The following is a 14,134-nucleotide window of genomic DNA, read 5'->3' as shown; positions in this document are numbered from 1 at the left end:
CTTCATCACTATCATAAACTAAACCAAATGTAGTAGTCTATTATCTCTATTTTGAGGGTTTCATAAACTAAATCTAGTAGTCTATTATCTCTATTTGGAGGGTTTCTTTCATTACTATCATAATTAAACTAGATTTAGTAGTCTATTATCTCTATTTGGAGGGTTTCCTATCATAAACTAAACTAAATCTAGTAGTCTATTATCTCTATTTGGAGGGTTTCCTTCATCACTATTATAAACTAAACTAGATTTAGTACTCTATCATCTGTATTTGGAGGGTTTCCTTCATTACTATCATAAACTAAACTAAATCTAGTAGTCTATTATCTCTATTTGGAGGGTTTCCTTCATTACTATTATAAACTAAACTAAATCTAGTAGTCTATTATCTCTATTTGGAGGGTTTCCTTCATCACTATCATAAACTAAACTAGATTTAGTACTCTATAATCTGTATTTGGAGGGTTTCCTTCATTACTATCATAAACTAAACTAAATCTAGTCTATTATCTCTATTTGGAGGGTTTCATAAACTAAATCTAGTAGTCTATTATCTCTATTTGGAGGGTTTCTTTCATTACTATCATAAACTAAACTAAATCTAGTAGTCTATTATCTGTATTTGGAGGGTTTCTTTCATTACTATCATAAACTAAACTAAATCTAGTAGTCTATTATCTGTATTTGGAGGGTTTCCTTCATCACTATCATAAACTAAACTAAATCTAGTAGTCTATTGTCCCTATTTGGAGGGTTTCCTTCATCACTATCATAAACTAAACGTATTGACTTCTTAAGGGGACGCTACCATTGGCTAATAGCGTCGTGACGTCATTTCCGTCTGTCAGCTGGTATACTTCCGGGAGAGAAACTAAGACAACAGTGGAGCTTTTACAAAACAACTACAAGTACACCAAAATATATATTTACACGTACGTCGTTTGACAACCAAAGACAGAGTATCAATATGGTAAGTGTCGCACTGTTATTGTTTAACTCTGACGGAGAAATAGTGCAGAAAGGAGTATGTGTTTTAGTAGCGGAGCTAACAGACGGCTAACAACAACAGTGCCGCAGAGCGAAGATGCGCTGTCACGATCCAATAACCCCGGGGCTACCGGGCCACAAGTCGTTTTCTAAACTATGTTGTAAGTGTGAATCATGTGTGGTGGTTTCTGTCCCAGTTCTCCTTCCATGTGTTCGACCACCCCATGACCCGGGGCTTTCAGAACCGCTTCTCCACTCAGTACCGGTGCTACTCGGTGTCCATGCTGGCCGGACCCAACGACCGCTCCGACGTGGAGAAAGGAGGCAAAAGTACGTGTTTATATGTGAAATAAGATGTAAAACTGGTTTCTTAGTGAAGGGAAATAGTTGTCGTTTCACGGCTCTGAGTAGGAGTTCCCTGGTGCCGCTTCAGACCAATCTAACACCTTTACATTCAGTGTTTACCAAACAGCAGCCCGTCTCAACAGATTATGCCAAATTGTTGACAACATTTTAAGAATATTTGTTCTATTTTCTGGAGATTTATTGGCCAAAAAGTGTATTCAGGGATAACAATTATATTAAATTGACACCTATTCTTTTACAGCTGTTACAGCTTTTACATCACTTTTCTCAACCTTTATTCCAGATATAAATGTGTTCTCTTTTTAAAGATCACAGGAAAGAACAAATATATTAGTCCATGTTCCAGACCAGATATCAGTACCACTCAAGGTGACCAAACTTGCTTATGATTTTTGAAAAGATCCATGTCTATAGATGATATTCTGGTATGATAACCCTTCCTGAGTGGCAGCTGTATCATAGTTATCAGCTCATGAAGTTCAGAAAATTACATTTTAGATGCTGCTGCAGATCCTGGTTTAGACTCATGTACAGGATATCTGTCAATGTTTCACAATATTGTCTTTGGTATCATTTTAAAGGGGACCTTTTAAGCGTTCATTCAAGCTAAGATGTGAATCTTTCTGACCAACATAGAGGTCACTGCAGCTCTTTAAACAACACACATTTTTACACAATTTTCGCCTAAATGATATACTATCTTTTAGCCCTGTGTCATCTAGGAACAACAGAGACACAAAATACAAAAATTGGAATACTCACAGGACCATAAGGATTCAGGAAATCTATCACATCTTAGCTTGAATGAATGCTTTAAAAGATCCCCTTTGGAATGATACCAAAGACAATATTGTGAAACATTGACAGATATCCTGTACATGAGTCTAAACCAGGATATGCAGCAGCATCTAAAATGTCATTTTCTGAAGGGGGTGGGTAGCTTCATGAGCTGATAACTATGATCCAGCTGCCACTCAGGAAGGGTTATCAGGCCAAAATATCATCTACAGACATGGATATTTTCAAAAATTATAAGCAAGTTTGGTCACCTTGAGTGGTACTGACAAGTGAAATTTTGGGCTCTGGCCCACGGACTATATGAAGTAAAGTCCTTAAACAGCCAATATATGCATGTGGTAATGAATGTACTGTTCCAGTATGTACTGTATACACTCACACATATTTAGTCAGAGACCATAACAGCTGGCCATGGCAGGTTTTTCTATTTATTTCTAATGATCAATATAGTATTGATGAGAACATTGGTCGTTCATCCCAGCACTAATAATTTCTGTGTGTTTTTTTTCGTTTTTTTTTTTCCCCTTTCCTTCCTTTATTTTAAATTGTTGATCTTTTCCTTTCAGTCATTATGCCACCCTCAGCTCTTGACCAACTCAGTAAGTGCAATTTAAGTTGTACATTCCCTCATTCTAGTAGTTCTGGTTGCACCCTGCATGAAACCTACTGTGTTCTACTTTCATTCGTACAGGCAGGCTTAACATCACTTACCCAATGCTGTTCAAGCTGACCAACAAGAACTCAGACAGAATGACGCATTGTGGTGTTCTGGAGTTTGTGGCGGATGAGGGAATCTGTTATCTTCCACACTGGGTGAGAAACGGCAATATATCAGAGAGACTGGACTGTCTGCTTGAGTTTTAGAGTATTATAGTATTGTTTTTACATGGTAGTAGATTTCTGTGTTATAAAAACAGAAGAAACACTACCTGTTAAATATCTATATGATTGGTGTGGTGGTCAGTACTGTTGCAGCAAGAAATAGATGCAAGTCATCATTGGATGACTTGCATATAATTAAATTAGGAAGACGGTTCTGTGTTAGATTTTCAAATGAGGAGGTTGCATATTCTTTCTATTATGGTGTGCTCCCAACACTTAATTGGTGATTCTAAATTGTCTAAGGAAAGAAATGAAGCATGCATGGTCGTTTGTGTCTGTGCGTGTGTGATGACACCAGGGGTAGGCTCCAGGCTGAACAGGGTGAAAGTATGGAGCTAGAACAGTCTCATAATTCACAAATGCACACGCCGATCCAAAAATGCACAGGACAAAATTCATAAATGCACAGAACAATTCACACGTACGTAGGACAAGATACACAAATGTATTTTTGATGCACACACCCTGATTTACAAACGTTTTTTTGTCTGTGAGCTGCGCTGGATTTGCGTCTTTTGAGACTCCCCTGACGTGACTCAATCCACTAGGGCTGAAACGATTCCTCGAATAATTCCATTACAAAAAATGATCGAGGAATTTTCTCTGCCTCGAGGAATCGTTAAATTTTGCAGCTCAACGCAGGGTGTTTCGCCCGGACTACATTTAATGCGGCACAACGCGCTGACGCCGCACACGTAAAGGAATAAGAAAGGGGCAGTGGATATTTTTTTTTTTTGTAACATGCCATGCTCAGACGGGAGACACATGTAGCTCAGTGCTTAACTTTTATTTTCAATCCACGCTATATTCTTCTGGTCCGTTCTCCTATATGTTCCCCCTCTAACCCGGTACATACATAGGTTCCTCTAAAAATCTGTTCGCGCTACACTTTTAACTAAAAGAAAATGTGCTCCAATACAGCAGGTCTCATCATTTTATTTCCAACACTGCCAAAACTCAAAATCTTTAAATCTTCAAGACTTTAACTTAAAACTTAACTAGAACTTAAAATTTATTTGATACAAATGAAAGTTCAATTGAAACACGTGGGAAAAACACCTAACCTTTTAAGTGACGTGTGTTATCAGGTGTAATGGCATTTTTAGGTTAGAAATAAGAACATTTCTTGGTAAGATCCTTAGTTTTTTGAGTGAAGGCAGTGAATTTGGTCGACTGGTGTAAGTTCAGGGTTTTTAAATGCACAGCCATGAACCTACTGTATTATATAATTTAGTCTCAGTAATGTCAATTAACATCTATCATCTTATGTATATTTATAATTGCTCTTTAACTAAACAAATATATGTTTTATCCAATTACTCGATTAATCGATGGAATTTTCAGTAGAATACTCGATTACTAAAATATTCGATAGCTGCAGCCCTACAATCCACAAATATGTTTTTTTTTTTTAACACGGAAGGATCTCCAACCAATCAGATGTCTTCCTTTGTTTCAGCCAATCATAAGAGCGCACCCCACGTGGGGGATGATTTACTCGTAAACCAATCAAATTAAAGGGATACACCTGCTGTTTGAGCCTGAGTTCAGTCTGTTCGCTTAGAAAAGTGATTCAATATTTCGAGTTGGTAATGTAAAGATAAATAAACAACACAGCAACACGGGATGGAGAGGAGATCACTGCTCTGCTTTTCTTGTGATCTTGGTAAATAAAACAGCACGATCAGAGATGGTTTGTCGGGCCGTTCAACCAGAGCCGTCGAGAGACTGGAGAGCTCCAAGTCCTGCCGATGCAGCAACTGATGATGAGAAACAGCGCAATTATCTATATCTACTTTCCGCAGATGATGCAGAATCTCCTGCTGGAGGAAGGTGGTCTGGTCCAAGTGGAAAGTGTCAACCTCATGGTGGCCACTTATTCAAAGTTCCAGCCCCAGAGTCCTGATTTTCTGGACATTACAAACCCAAAGGCAGTGTAAGAATTATTAGCTAGGAAGATTGATTTGAACTTCACATTTTGCAGTCAGCTGAAGTAATCAACTAAATTTGTCACTTTATTACAGACTGGAGAATGCACTGAGAAACTTTGCATGCTTGACAACTGGTGATGTCATAGCCATCAACTACAATGAAAAGGTAAATTACTTTATTCAAAAAAGCATCAGCATTTTTCTTTTACTGTGTACCACTGCTAATGGAAGCTGTGTTTGCTTCAGATCTATGAGCTGCGAGTGATGGAGACCAAGCCTGATAAAGCAGTATCCATTATTGAGTGTGATATGAATGTAAGACCCTCAATAATATTTCAGACAACAGTTAAGCTTTGGTTCACATTCTGACTTCCATTTATAAGATGTTACTCTTTTCCTCAGGTGGACTTTGACGCTCCTTTGGGTTACAAAGAGCCTGAGCGACGACCCCACCACCAGGAAGAACCAACAGTAAGGACCAAGCCCTGCACGTAGTTGCATCTTTTTGTGTTCTGAATGATGTTAAAAAACAAATATCTTGATAGGAGGAAGAGGGAGACCCCAGCAGTTATACTGACATGGACATGGGATTCAGAGTGAGTTCAAGTTGCCATGGGTTTTAAACAATCATCAATAATATTACTGATTAATTTGGTAATAATATAACTTATTTTGTGGTTCTCATGTTCAGGCTTTCACCGGCTCAGGCAATCGTCTGGATGGTAAAACAAAAGGGATTGAGCCCAGCCCTGCCCCTCTTGGTCCAAGTGACATCAGAAGGTGATTTTACACATAAACATTAACAATAAAGTCCTTTAGCACATGGGAACTCTGATTGATGACTTGCAGAACTATTTTGTTTATGACTGACAGACAATGGCTGCGTCCAAAATTGAATACTTCCACCCTAATGAGTAGCAAAAACAGTATGTGAGATATTTTAGTGCGTCTGAAACATTAGTACGTACTCAATAGTATGCGCTATCCATACTCATTCTGGAGAAATGTATTAGTGTGGATTGATGGACACTAGCTAAGCAGAAACTTCCCACAATGCAATGCAGCGGTGTTTGGTTGCTAAGTGATACGTATATGTCATAAGTATAATATTAATATTATAATATTCGTATATAATGTCATCTTGTTTCGGCCAGGATAAACGGGAAATAGCGGAGCGGCGCTGCTACTGCTGCTGTGACACGTCACTTCTTCCTAACAGCAGGAAGTGACGTGCACTCTTAATAGTACGTCCGAATTAATGCATACTACTGATATTTACTCAAAAGTGTGCCGAATTTAAGTATACTTTTTAGTATATACTATTTAGTATGGCATTTTGGACACACCGAATGTCTGCCAGTATATGACTCTACCTTGGACTGGAGTCGACAATAACTAGATCTTACATAGCTCTTTTTTGTGTAGGGTTGGTAAGTTGACTTGAGATATACAATGTGATGGTTTGTGGATGTAATCCTGAGCATTCTCATTTAGTCATTTTTTTGTTGGCAATGTGATTACTTGATATGAGCTGACCACAGTCATTTTGCACAAAAGTTGAAATAATTTACTTTCAACTGCTCAAAAACACCTCTATAAAGCTATGATATGGTAAATTGGGCACAGTTGTAGAGATGTCTGTCCAGTCTGTGTTTTACTTCAAATCAGTGAACTTTGGACAGTGTTAAGTCTAATGTATGATCTTTTCACAGAGGCATTCCAAACTACGACTTCAAAGTTGGCAAGATCACCTTCATCAGAACCTCAAGGCCTCTGCCCAGGAAACTTTTAGATGACGTAAGTTATGGAAATAATCTTTATCAGATGTTTAATTCCTTTACTTATTTAATAATATTTTAGCACAATAATGCACATTTTTTTGCTACTTTCCATAATGCTTAAACAGTTTGCGTGTCATCAGTATTTAAAATTGTCTGAATGAGTTTGCTTGTTTAGGGCTACATTGGTGTAGCTACAATCTAAACCTTTTTATTCCTCTCAGGATGATGCCTTGAACAGATTCATTGCCTTCTCTGGAGAAGGACAGTCACTACGCAAGAAGGGCAGAAAGCCTTGAAGAATTACAAACGAAGAGTTTACATTATGCGACACCTGCAACAGCAAAGTTAAATAACTGACTATTGTTGAGAGGAACTGGGGTTTTAGCTTTCTCTGTCTTAAATTGAAGCTTTGCTGTTGACTTTTGATTATAGTTTGTGATTAAAACTCTTGACAGTAGTATTTTGCTCAAATGAAAGTGAGCTGCTTAAAACTGTCTGTTGAAATTTGGTATGTACAAGTTCAGGGTAACATACTTGAGCCGGGCAGAAAACATTATATTATCAACACAAAAAAAACAAAACGTAATTATTGTAATGGGGTAAAAGAGTGTTCAGTTACTTTTGACTTTCAGCACAGTGTGGTTTGTGGAATTGTTACACTTTTTTACAATTCATCTTAAATATGCTGTACCCTGAATCCCATTTTGGTGATCAAATGGGAGCAATAATAATTTTCTTTTAAGTATAATGGAAAAATATTTTACTTTTGAAGATTTTTTTTTTGTGAAATATTCATTTGTTGTTTTTTTGTTTATTTATAGAAAAATAAAAGATTGTGTTTTGGAATTGTCATAATTATGTTTGTAATGGTTTGTCAGTCTACTACCAGTTTAGACTGGAATATGTTCGCATCACCTAAGTAGACATGTAGACATGGGATAAATGGATGCTTGATTCTTTGGTTTTTCAGTATAATTAAAGTGTGATAGTGAGGATAAAAATGACTAGTAATAGCAGCAGAACGAATGCCAATTATGTTTTATTTTAAATGAATGCAGTTTCCATTATCCCATAGCTGAGAAGAAGTGTCCATTTTTGTTAAAATGTATTTTGGCAGGATTTGGTATTTGGGGGGTTTCAGAGTAAGAGCTGTGGAGTATATTGATGCTGTTATTGTGAAAGGACTTTTAACCGGAAGCGTTGGTTCTGCTAGCGCGAAAGCGGCTAGCGATGGACCGGCGGCCAGAAGCAGCTTGGAGGGTAATTTACACACAAATGTTGTAGTGATTACCACATTTATAACGTGCCATTATCTATTTGAAGGTTGTTTTTACTTTTGCATCTGCCGACTGAACCAAAAGAATGCCGTATCTTAATGAATTGCTCAGCAAGGTCATTAGCTTCCGCTGTGTGAAGAGGTGTCGATCACGTGACTACTGGTTAACTATCCAGTATCGTTTAAACCTTTCCCGGATACATGTGTGAATCACTTGTAAGGCTTTTGATTTAACGCCTGACGAAATAAACTGAATTTGTAAGTGAACTACTGATGTTAATCAGGTATGAGGACGTACGTTGTCTACCAAAACAAAACAAAACCAGTCACATTGTGATATTTATCTGAGGCAGCGTCACCTTTCATTACCTTCATTACCATTACAGTCACCGAGGCAAAGCTCCGCTGAATGTCACCAGGTTTATTTCCATGTACGGGTTATGGGCAGTATTGGAGTTGAGGGGGGATGGCATCCCCTCCTGAAATAAAAACGGTCCAAATCATCCCCCCTGTAAAACCTCCACCCCCCCTTTCCATCCCTTATGTCATTTCATCAATTAATGTGGTTTTACTGCTATTTCAACATTTAGAGTCATTACCAGAAAAATAACATTTGACAATTTTCACCTGTTTCAAGTACATTTTCACTTTAAATGAGTAGAAAAATCTGCCAGTGGGACAAGATTTATCTTCTCAATCCAAGCAAAAAAATCTTGTTCCACTGGCAGATTTTTCTACTTATTTTAAGTGAAAATCTACTTGAAACAGGTGAAATTTTTTTTTTTTTTCCAGTGATGAGTCTTCTTTTAAGTGTAATGAGATTTTTCTTACTAAAATGAGACATTTTAACTAGAAATAAGACAAATATTCTTGTTAAGATTTTGAGTTTTTGCAGTGATCCATTTTACTTATCCTGTGAAGGACAGTCATATTGATAAGTTCTATATAAAGTTTTATTGTTGTGTTTTGATGTATTTGATGTAAGCCCAGTGGATATTTAAAGCTTACTGAAGGCTGCATTTAACTGCTTCTATGTCATTCCTGCAGTATTTCTGCAGGTGTTTTGGTCAGTGCTATTATTTGTAATATATTATATTATTTGTAATCACCACAAATTATCTGTCCCCATATGATAAAATCCACCATCCCCCCTGATTTTTTTTTTTTTTTACAACTCGAGTACTGGTTATGAGAGAGTGAAAGGTGCATAAAGTCTTCTCCATTACATCCATCCATCTTTTATAGGTTTAAGTTTCTGACTCCAGCTGATCCATTTGCCTCATATTCCCTGAACGACTGTTCCACAATTTAAGCACAATCAATTGTGGCATCTAGAAAAATGCCCTTGAAAACAAGGAAGACAAAATGATAGCGAAACCAGGTCGATTAGTATATTCACCAGCTAATCTAGTGTATGTTGACATGAGGTTGTGTGAACTTCAGCTGACTAATTGTCATAATCATAACACTTCACCTAGAGGTTTGCACAACCGGCACTAAGAGATGGATATATGCGTCACTTTCCTTACTCTGATCTACCAAAGGCTTGGGAAAAAAGCATCGTCATTTGAGGAACTAAAGGATGCTTTGTGGGTGTAAGGTGAAACATCTCGAAGAACAAAGAAAAAAAAAGTTCAATTGCCTTGGTCTAAGCCTTTTAGCTTTTTATACATTCATTCATGACCTGAAGAATGTACAGTATATACCAGCATTTGGATGGTCTGATACAGGGTAAATCTGGATTCATCAGATCTTGTGACCCTTTTCCGTTGCCCTGGGGTCCAGTCATTACATTTCCTTGTAGCGCTGAGTGATATGATTACGATATATAATCAAATACTTAAATATAGTAATGTATCTACTACTTTGCTACTAAGACAACGAAAAAGCCTATTTAGACACTGGCATATATATATATATATATATATATATATATATATATATATATATATATATATATAAAATGTTTTTACTAGCTGGCAACAGCTGCTATATCAATTAGTTGCTTGAAAATAGTCTTTTGATCATGTTAACAGAACCTCTTCCCTTAAAGCATTTTCTGCTGTATTGTTGAAATTTAAGTAAAGAAGTAATCAGGGAGATAAAGAAAGTGTTGTCAGTTTACTGGAAATAAAACAGGTGTCCACATTTTAAATGTCTGTTATATTGAATATTCTTTGTCCATGCAGCTACCAAGAGCATGTGATGACTACTGGAGTGAGTTCAAGCTCTGCAAAAGTTTTAAAAATCGTTTCCACCACTACTATGCCCACGGTACGGCTCCAACCTGCCAGCAGTGGCAAGAGGACTACGGTAACTGCAGGCAGTGGGAGAAACACAAGAGCACAGAAGCCAAGGTAAAACTGCAGGAAATCACATTAACAGACTTCAACATTTATCTTATCGACACCCCCACCCCAGTTTGAATATTGTTATGAATCCTTTTTGTATTTCTATCACAGGAAGCACTACTGAAAAGTGAGAGGAATCGGGTGACGGAGCAAAAAAACTTCACCCCAGTGTGGAAACTGAGGCAGGAGCCTCCTAAGGACTGGTACATGCCCCTGAACCAGGAAAAGCCACAGGACTCTTGAATTGTGGCCACCACCCTGCTTCACTCAGAGGATACGCTATTTAACTTCAAGGGCACAACATCCATTAGAGCCACGCCGGCTCACTGCCATCCCAGGATTTAGTCAGTTACTATGTGTAAACTGATATGTTCAGCATGCTCAGTATAACGTGTTGGGAGCATCTGGTGGACGGTGAAGAGTATGACATCTTTGCAACCAGTAAATAACAGGATTTTTCTGAAGCAAGTGTCATAAATTCTGCTGGAGAAACTGAAATTCAAAGGCTGACTAAACTAACACTCATTGAAAATCAGTTTAGTTACTATCTTTACCCATTTACCCATACATACCCATTTAATAAGAGATCTGTTATGCTTTGTTTTCCTATGGTTTTAATTTTAAGATGCTCTAGAATACTTTATACACTTTATGTACATGAAAAAATAAAATTGACTGATGCAAGTCAGCATCTTTCATCCTTGTCAACTGGTAAATATGCTCTTCTTGATGCTTTTGTTATGCACCTTTGAATTAATACATTCAATGAATTGATCCTAAATAAGAATGTTGGAACAGTTCAGAACAGACAGATTTTTTTTTAATAAAAATGTACATTTTTATTTTCAACTTCCTTTTTTCCCATTTTAAAAAAAAAGTGTAAATGAGGAAAAAACTCAAAGCTTCATAAATGTTTTCACAAGATCTGTTGAGTGTGAAATTCATTACTGATGATGCTCCAGTATGCTTGGAGAAAAAAAAAAGACAACATCTGACACACTGATTTGGGTTCAAACTCAAATACTACACAGAAGCCCCACCTACAACTGTTCTCCATCCATCACTGTGTGTACACCTTAGTGATATCGTTATATTTCCCATCAGGGGCGTCATAATTTTGTATTGGTGGTGTGTTGGAAGGACCATCGTGAGTGAAAGGGAAAAGCAGAGGGTCAGGCTTCAGCGCCGCCTGGTACAGCTCCTCAGACTCCAACTTCAGCTCCTCCAGAGCCTCCCTCTGAGCCTCCAAAGCAAGTTCAACAGCCTCTTTTTCAGCCTTGTGCTGCTTCTGCAACAATAAAGACAAATGTATCTCTCTAACTGTATATGATGGAAAGACAAGGATTCTATATAAAATATCATATTAAAGAAGGAGTATTAGTCGAATGATAACCTCTTTGTATCGATTCCATTCCTTCAGCAGCAGAGCTCGACTCTCGCTTTCTTCAAATGATAGCCTTGCAGGAGAACGCCGCCTTTGTTAGAAGATAATTAACACCCATTAATTACACAAGGCCACCGATGCAAAATCTAACCCAGAATAAGTTAAATGACATTTCCAAACACTGATAATGAGCTGCACCTGGTTTCATCCAGGCATTTGACTGGAATGATGAAGTCCTCTATGGGGATAAGCTCAGGTGGAACTTTCTCCAGCTTCTTCAGCCTTTTTCTCAACCGCTCTCTCATCATGTGCTCCCTCCTTGGATCGACTTTTTTCTTCTTTTTTGGTTCAGCTCTGGAACAACATAAATCATAGCTCTGCATGAGCACATTTAATCAAAAGATAGAAATAAAACCTTTGGCTTAATATACCCTCATTGTTCATAATTAAATAGGTTTTACCATTATTTTTTTTTATTATTAGCGGAATTCAAAACATCCAGAGTTTCCGAGGTGCTGTTAGTAAAAGAGAGTGCCATGAATGTTAGATCTTAGGGGTGTGAAATGAATCCAATTGATTTCACCTCTATCACAGAAATAATGTAATAGATACAATTTAGATATGTATTCTTTGTTGTTCTCTAAGAGACATGCACACTGACTCCACTTGTGAAGTTAATTAATTTCATGTTAGAATCACTTGTTTCTGGCTAATAATATATTTGATTAATATTTGCTCAACAGCCGAAGAACTGAACACTTCTGGGACTGGTTCAGACGCTTCAGGCAGGCGTGGTTTACTGGTTCTTGGTTGAATATTGGATTATGATTGGAAAAAATTATAATCTTGGATGCCAAAACTGATCTGAAAGTGAACAAACTGACATTTATCATTTTAAAGTTCTTCACTTGGACAGCAACTTCGTTGTGCTTTTAGATTCGCTTTGAATGTATACAACAGCAAGCTGAACAAAGTTTAACTTAACCTTGACTACAGTATTATGACTATACAGTCACACACACACACACACACACACACACACACACACACACACACACACACACACACACACACACACACACACACACACACACACACACACACACACACACACACACACACACACACACACAAAGTATTACGTACGGGAAGCAAGAGCAATCAAAACACATTTCAAAAGCAAGTTTAAACACAGTTTCATGAACATTTTCATGAGAATTTATTTATGCATTAGGCATTACACGGTTAAATTCAAACCTTTAGGTGATTACAGTTGACAATCTTATTTGATTCACCCTTGTTGGATGAAGTATCACCATTTTTATTTTTTCTTAAGGGATGGATAATGGAGAGGCTTATTATTTTCTATTTGTTTTGCACTTTTATAGCAAAACCACAACAACTCCAAACCACTGATATCAAAATCACTTTTGCTGATCAATATATATCAGAATCATACACTTCAAAACTGGATAGGTGAATCTCCAGTTCTGTTTAATTGTTTATTGGTTGTGTTTTAATTATAAAATCATGATATTGGGGCTCTTTTTACCCCCGTGTTGCTGTGATTTTCACCTCAAGGTCACAAAAATCAGAAATAAAAGGGTGTAACACGCCACATTTAGCAAAGGATTGCTATTTCTTTGAAAGCAAGGTCGGTATATTACCACTGGCATGGTCCTGCGTGTTCTGCTGGAGCGTGTGTGATCGTACCTGAGGGCAGCAGATGTTTTTATCGCCATCACTGGTGCGAACCACAGACTCTGAGCGGCATGATGATGCTCTCCCAACAGCACACTGAAAATAATACACAAGAAAAAAAACCCTACAGGTCAGACATGCCCCTTACTTGAGCTTTGAAGAGTATAAATCAGCTGTGGGATCGAATCAGAAGTATTTTCTCTCTGTATAATGGAGGTTTTATAAGCATAACCACATAATACACAACCCTATAACCTTAGCTGGGCGAGCTGCACTCACCGTGACCCAACCGTCTGTCGGGATACAATCCCACAGAATGAGCGTGCAAACGCCAAAGACATGTCTCCACCACACTTTTGTTTTACTTTGCACTCATATTCTGGGCTATAAACGATAAATATGTTGGCGTGCAGCCCCAAGTGTCCCCTCCGTGACAGCAGCAGACACACGGCGCACGAACATGACGTGCTAAACAAGCACCCTGCCGCGCTTTAGCAGCCGCATTTTCGTGTATTTTTAAAGTGCAAAAAAAAACATCGCTTTACTAAAAAGCAACCAAATCTAAGATATTCCTGCAGAACATTAACCTTAAGAATTCAGACTAATGTTAAGAATTATTTACACTCTAATAACCCCTGAAATCACTATCATCGAATCTACCTGAGGGAGTAAAAGTT

At 37.7% G+C, this 14,134-nt stretch overlaps 3 protein-coding genes across 3 annotated transcripts; 2 read left to right on the top strand and 1 right to left on the bottom strand.

Moving 5' to 3' along the window:
* Positions 1–835: 835 nt before the first annotated feature.
* On the top strand, positions 836–7,600 carry ufd1l (ubiquitin recognition factor in ER associated degradation 1). Its single transcript, XM_061729519.1, has 12 exons — positions 836–970; positions 1,185–1,317; positions 2,718–2,750; positions 2,843–2,964; positions 4,839–4,969; positions 5,058–5,130; positions 5,211–5,279; positions 5,367–5,435; positions 5,510–5,560; positions 5,656–5,744; positions 6,677–6,761; positions 6,967–7,600. The coding sequence occupies exons 1-12, from the start codon at positions 968–970 to the stop codon at positions 7,039–7,041; spliced, it is 933 nt and encodes a 310-aa protein (XP_061585503.1). The 5' UTR covers positions 836–967; the 3' UTR covers positions 7,042–7,600.
* A 133-nt stretch (positions 7,601–7,733) lies between these two features.
* On the top strand, positions 7,734–11,296 carry c9h22orf39 (chromosome 9 C22orf39 homolog). The gene is made up of 3 exons (XM_061729521.1): positions 7,734–8,005; positions 10,211–10,378; positions 10,484–11,296. The coding sequence occupies exons 1-3, from the start codon at positions 7,976–7,978 to the stop codon at positions 10,613–10,615; spliced, it is 330 nt and encodes a 109-aa protein (XP_061585505.1). The 5' UTR covers positions 7,734–7,975; the 3' UTR covers positions 10,616–11,296.
* Positions 10,969–13,918, bottom strand: mrpl40 (mitochondrial ribosomal protein L40). The gene is made up of 5 exons (XM_061729520.1): positions 13,737–13,918; positions 13,470–13,553; positions 11,955–12,110; positions 11,766–11,847; positions 10,969–11,660 (listed from the first exon to the last, which is right to left on the bottom strand). The coding sequence occupies exons 1-5, from the start codon at positions 13,796–13,798 to the stop codon at positions 11,433–11,435; spliced, it is 612 nt and encodes a 203-aa protein (XP_061585504.1). The 5' UTR covers positions 13,799–13,918; the 3' UTR covers positions 10,969–11,432.
* Positions 13,919–14,134: the final 216 nt, after the last annotated feature.

The sequence above is a fragment of the Cololabis saira genome, chromosome 9 (assembly GCF_033807715.1).
Source record: "Cololabis saira isolate AMF1-May2022 chromosome 9, fColSai1.1, whole genome shotgun sequence".
Taxonomy (NCBI): Eukaryota; Metazoa; Chordata; class Actinopteri; order Beloniformes; family Belonidae; genus Cololabis; species Cololabis saira.
This window is presented reverse-complemented; position numbering and strand designations above follow the sequence as displayed.

Excerpts from the sequence above, each read along its gene's own strand:
- ufd1l (XM_061729519.1), top strand. Across the intron at positions 5,131-5,210 it reads CCATCAACTACAATGAAAAG|ATCTATGAGCTGCGAGTGAT; the intron begins GTAAATTACTTT and ends TGTTTGCTTCAG. Across the intron at positions 6,762-6,966 it reads CCAGGAAACTTTTAGATGAC|GATGATGCCTTGAACAGATT; the intron begins GTAAGTTATGGA and ends TATTCCTCTCAG.
- c9h22orf39 (XM_061729521.1), top strand. The coding sequence starts at position 7,976 with ATGGACCGGCGGCCAGAAGCAGCTTGGAGG. Across the intron at positions 8,006-10,210 it reads GGCCAGAAGCAGCTTGGAGG|CTACCAAGAGCATGTGATGA; the intron begins GTAATTTACACA and ends TTGTCCATGCAG. Across the intron at positions 10,379-10,483 it reads ACAAGAGCACAGAAGCCAAG|GAAGCACTACTGAAAAGTGA; the intron begins GTAAAACTGCAG and ends TTTCTATCACAG.
- mrpl40 (XM_061729520.1), bottom strand. The coding sequence starts at position 13,798 with ATGTCTTTGGCGTTTGCACGCTCATTCTGTGGGATTGTATCCCGACAG. Across the intron at positions 12,111-13,469 it reads AAAACATCTGCTGCCCTCAG|AGCTGAACCAAAAAAGAAGA; the intron begins GTACGATCACAC and ends ATGTTGTTCCAG. Across the intron at positions 11,848-11,954 it reads AAATGCCTGGATGAAACCAG|GCGGCGTTCTCCTGCAAGGC; the intron begins GTGCAGCTCATT and ends CTTCTAACAAAG.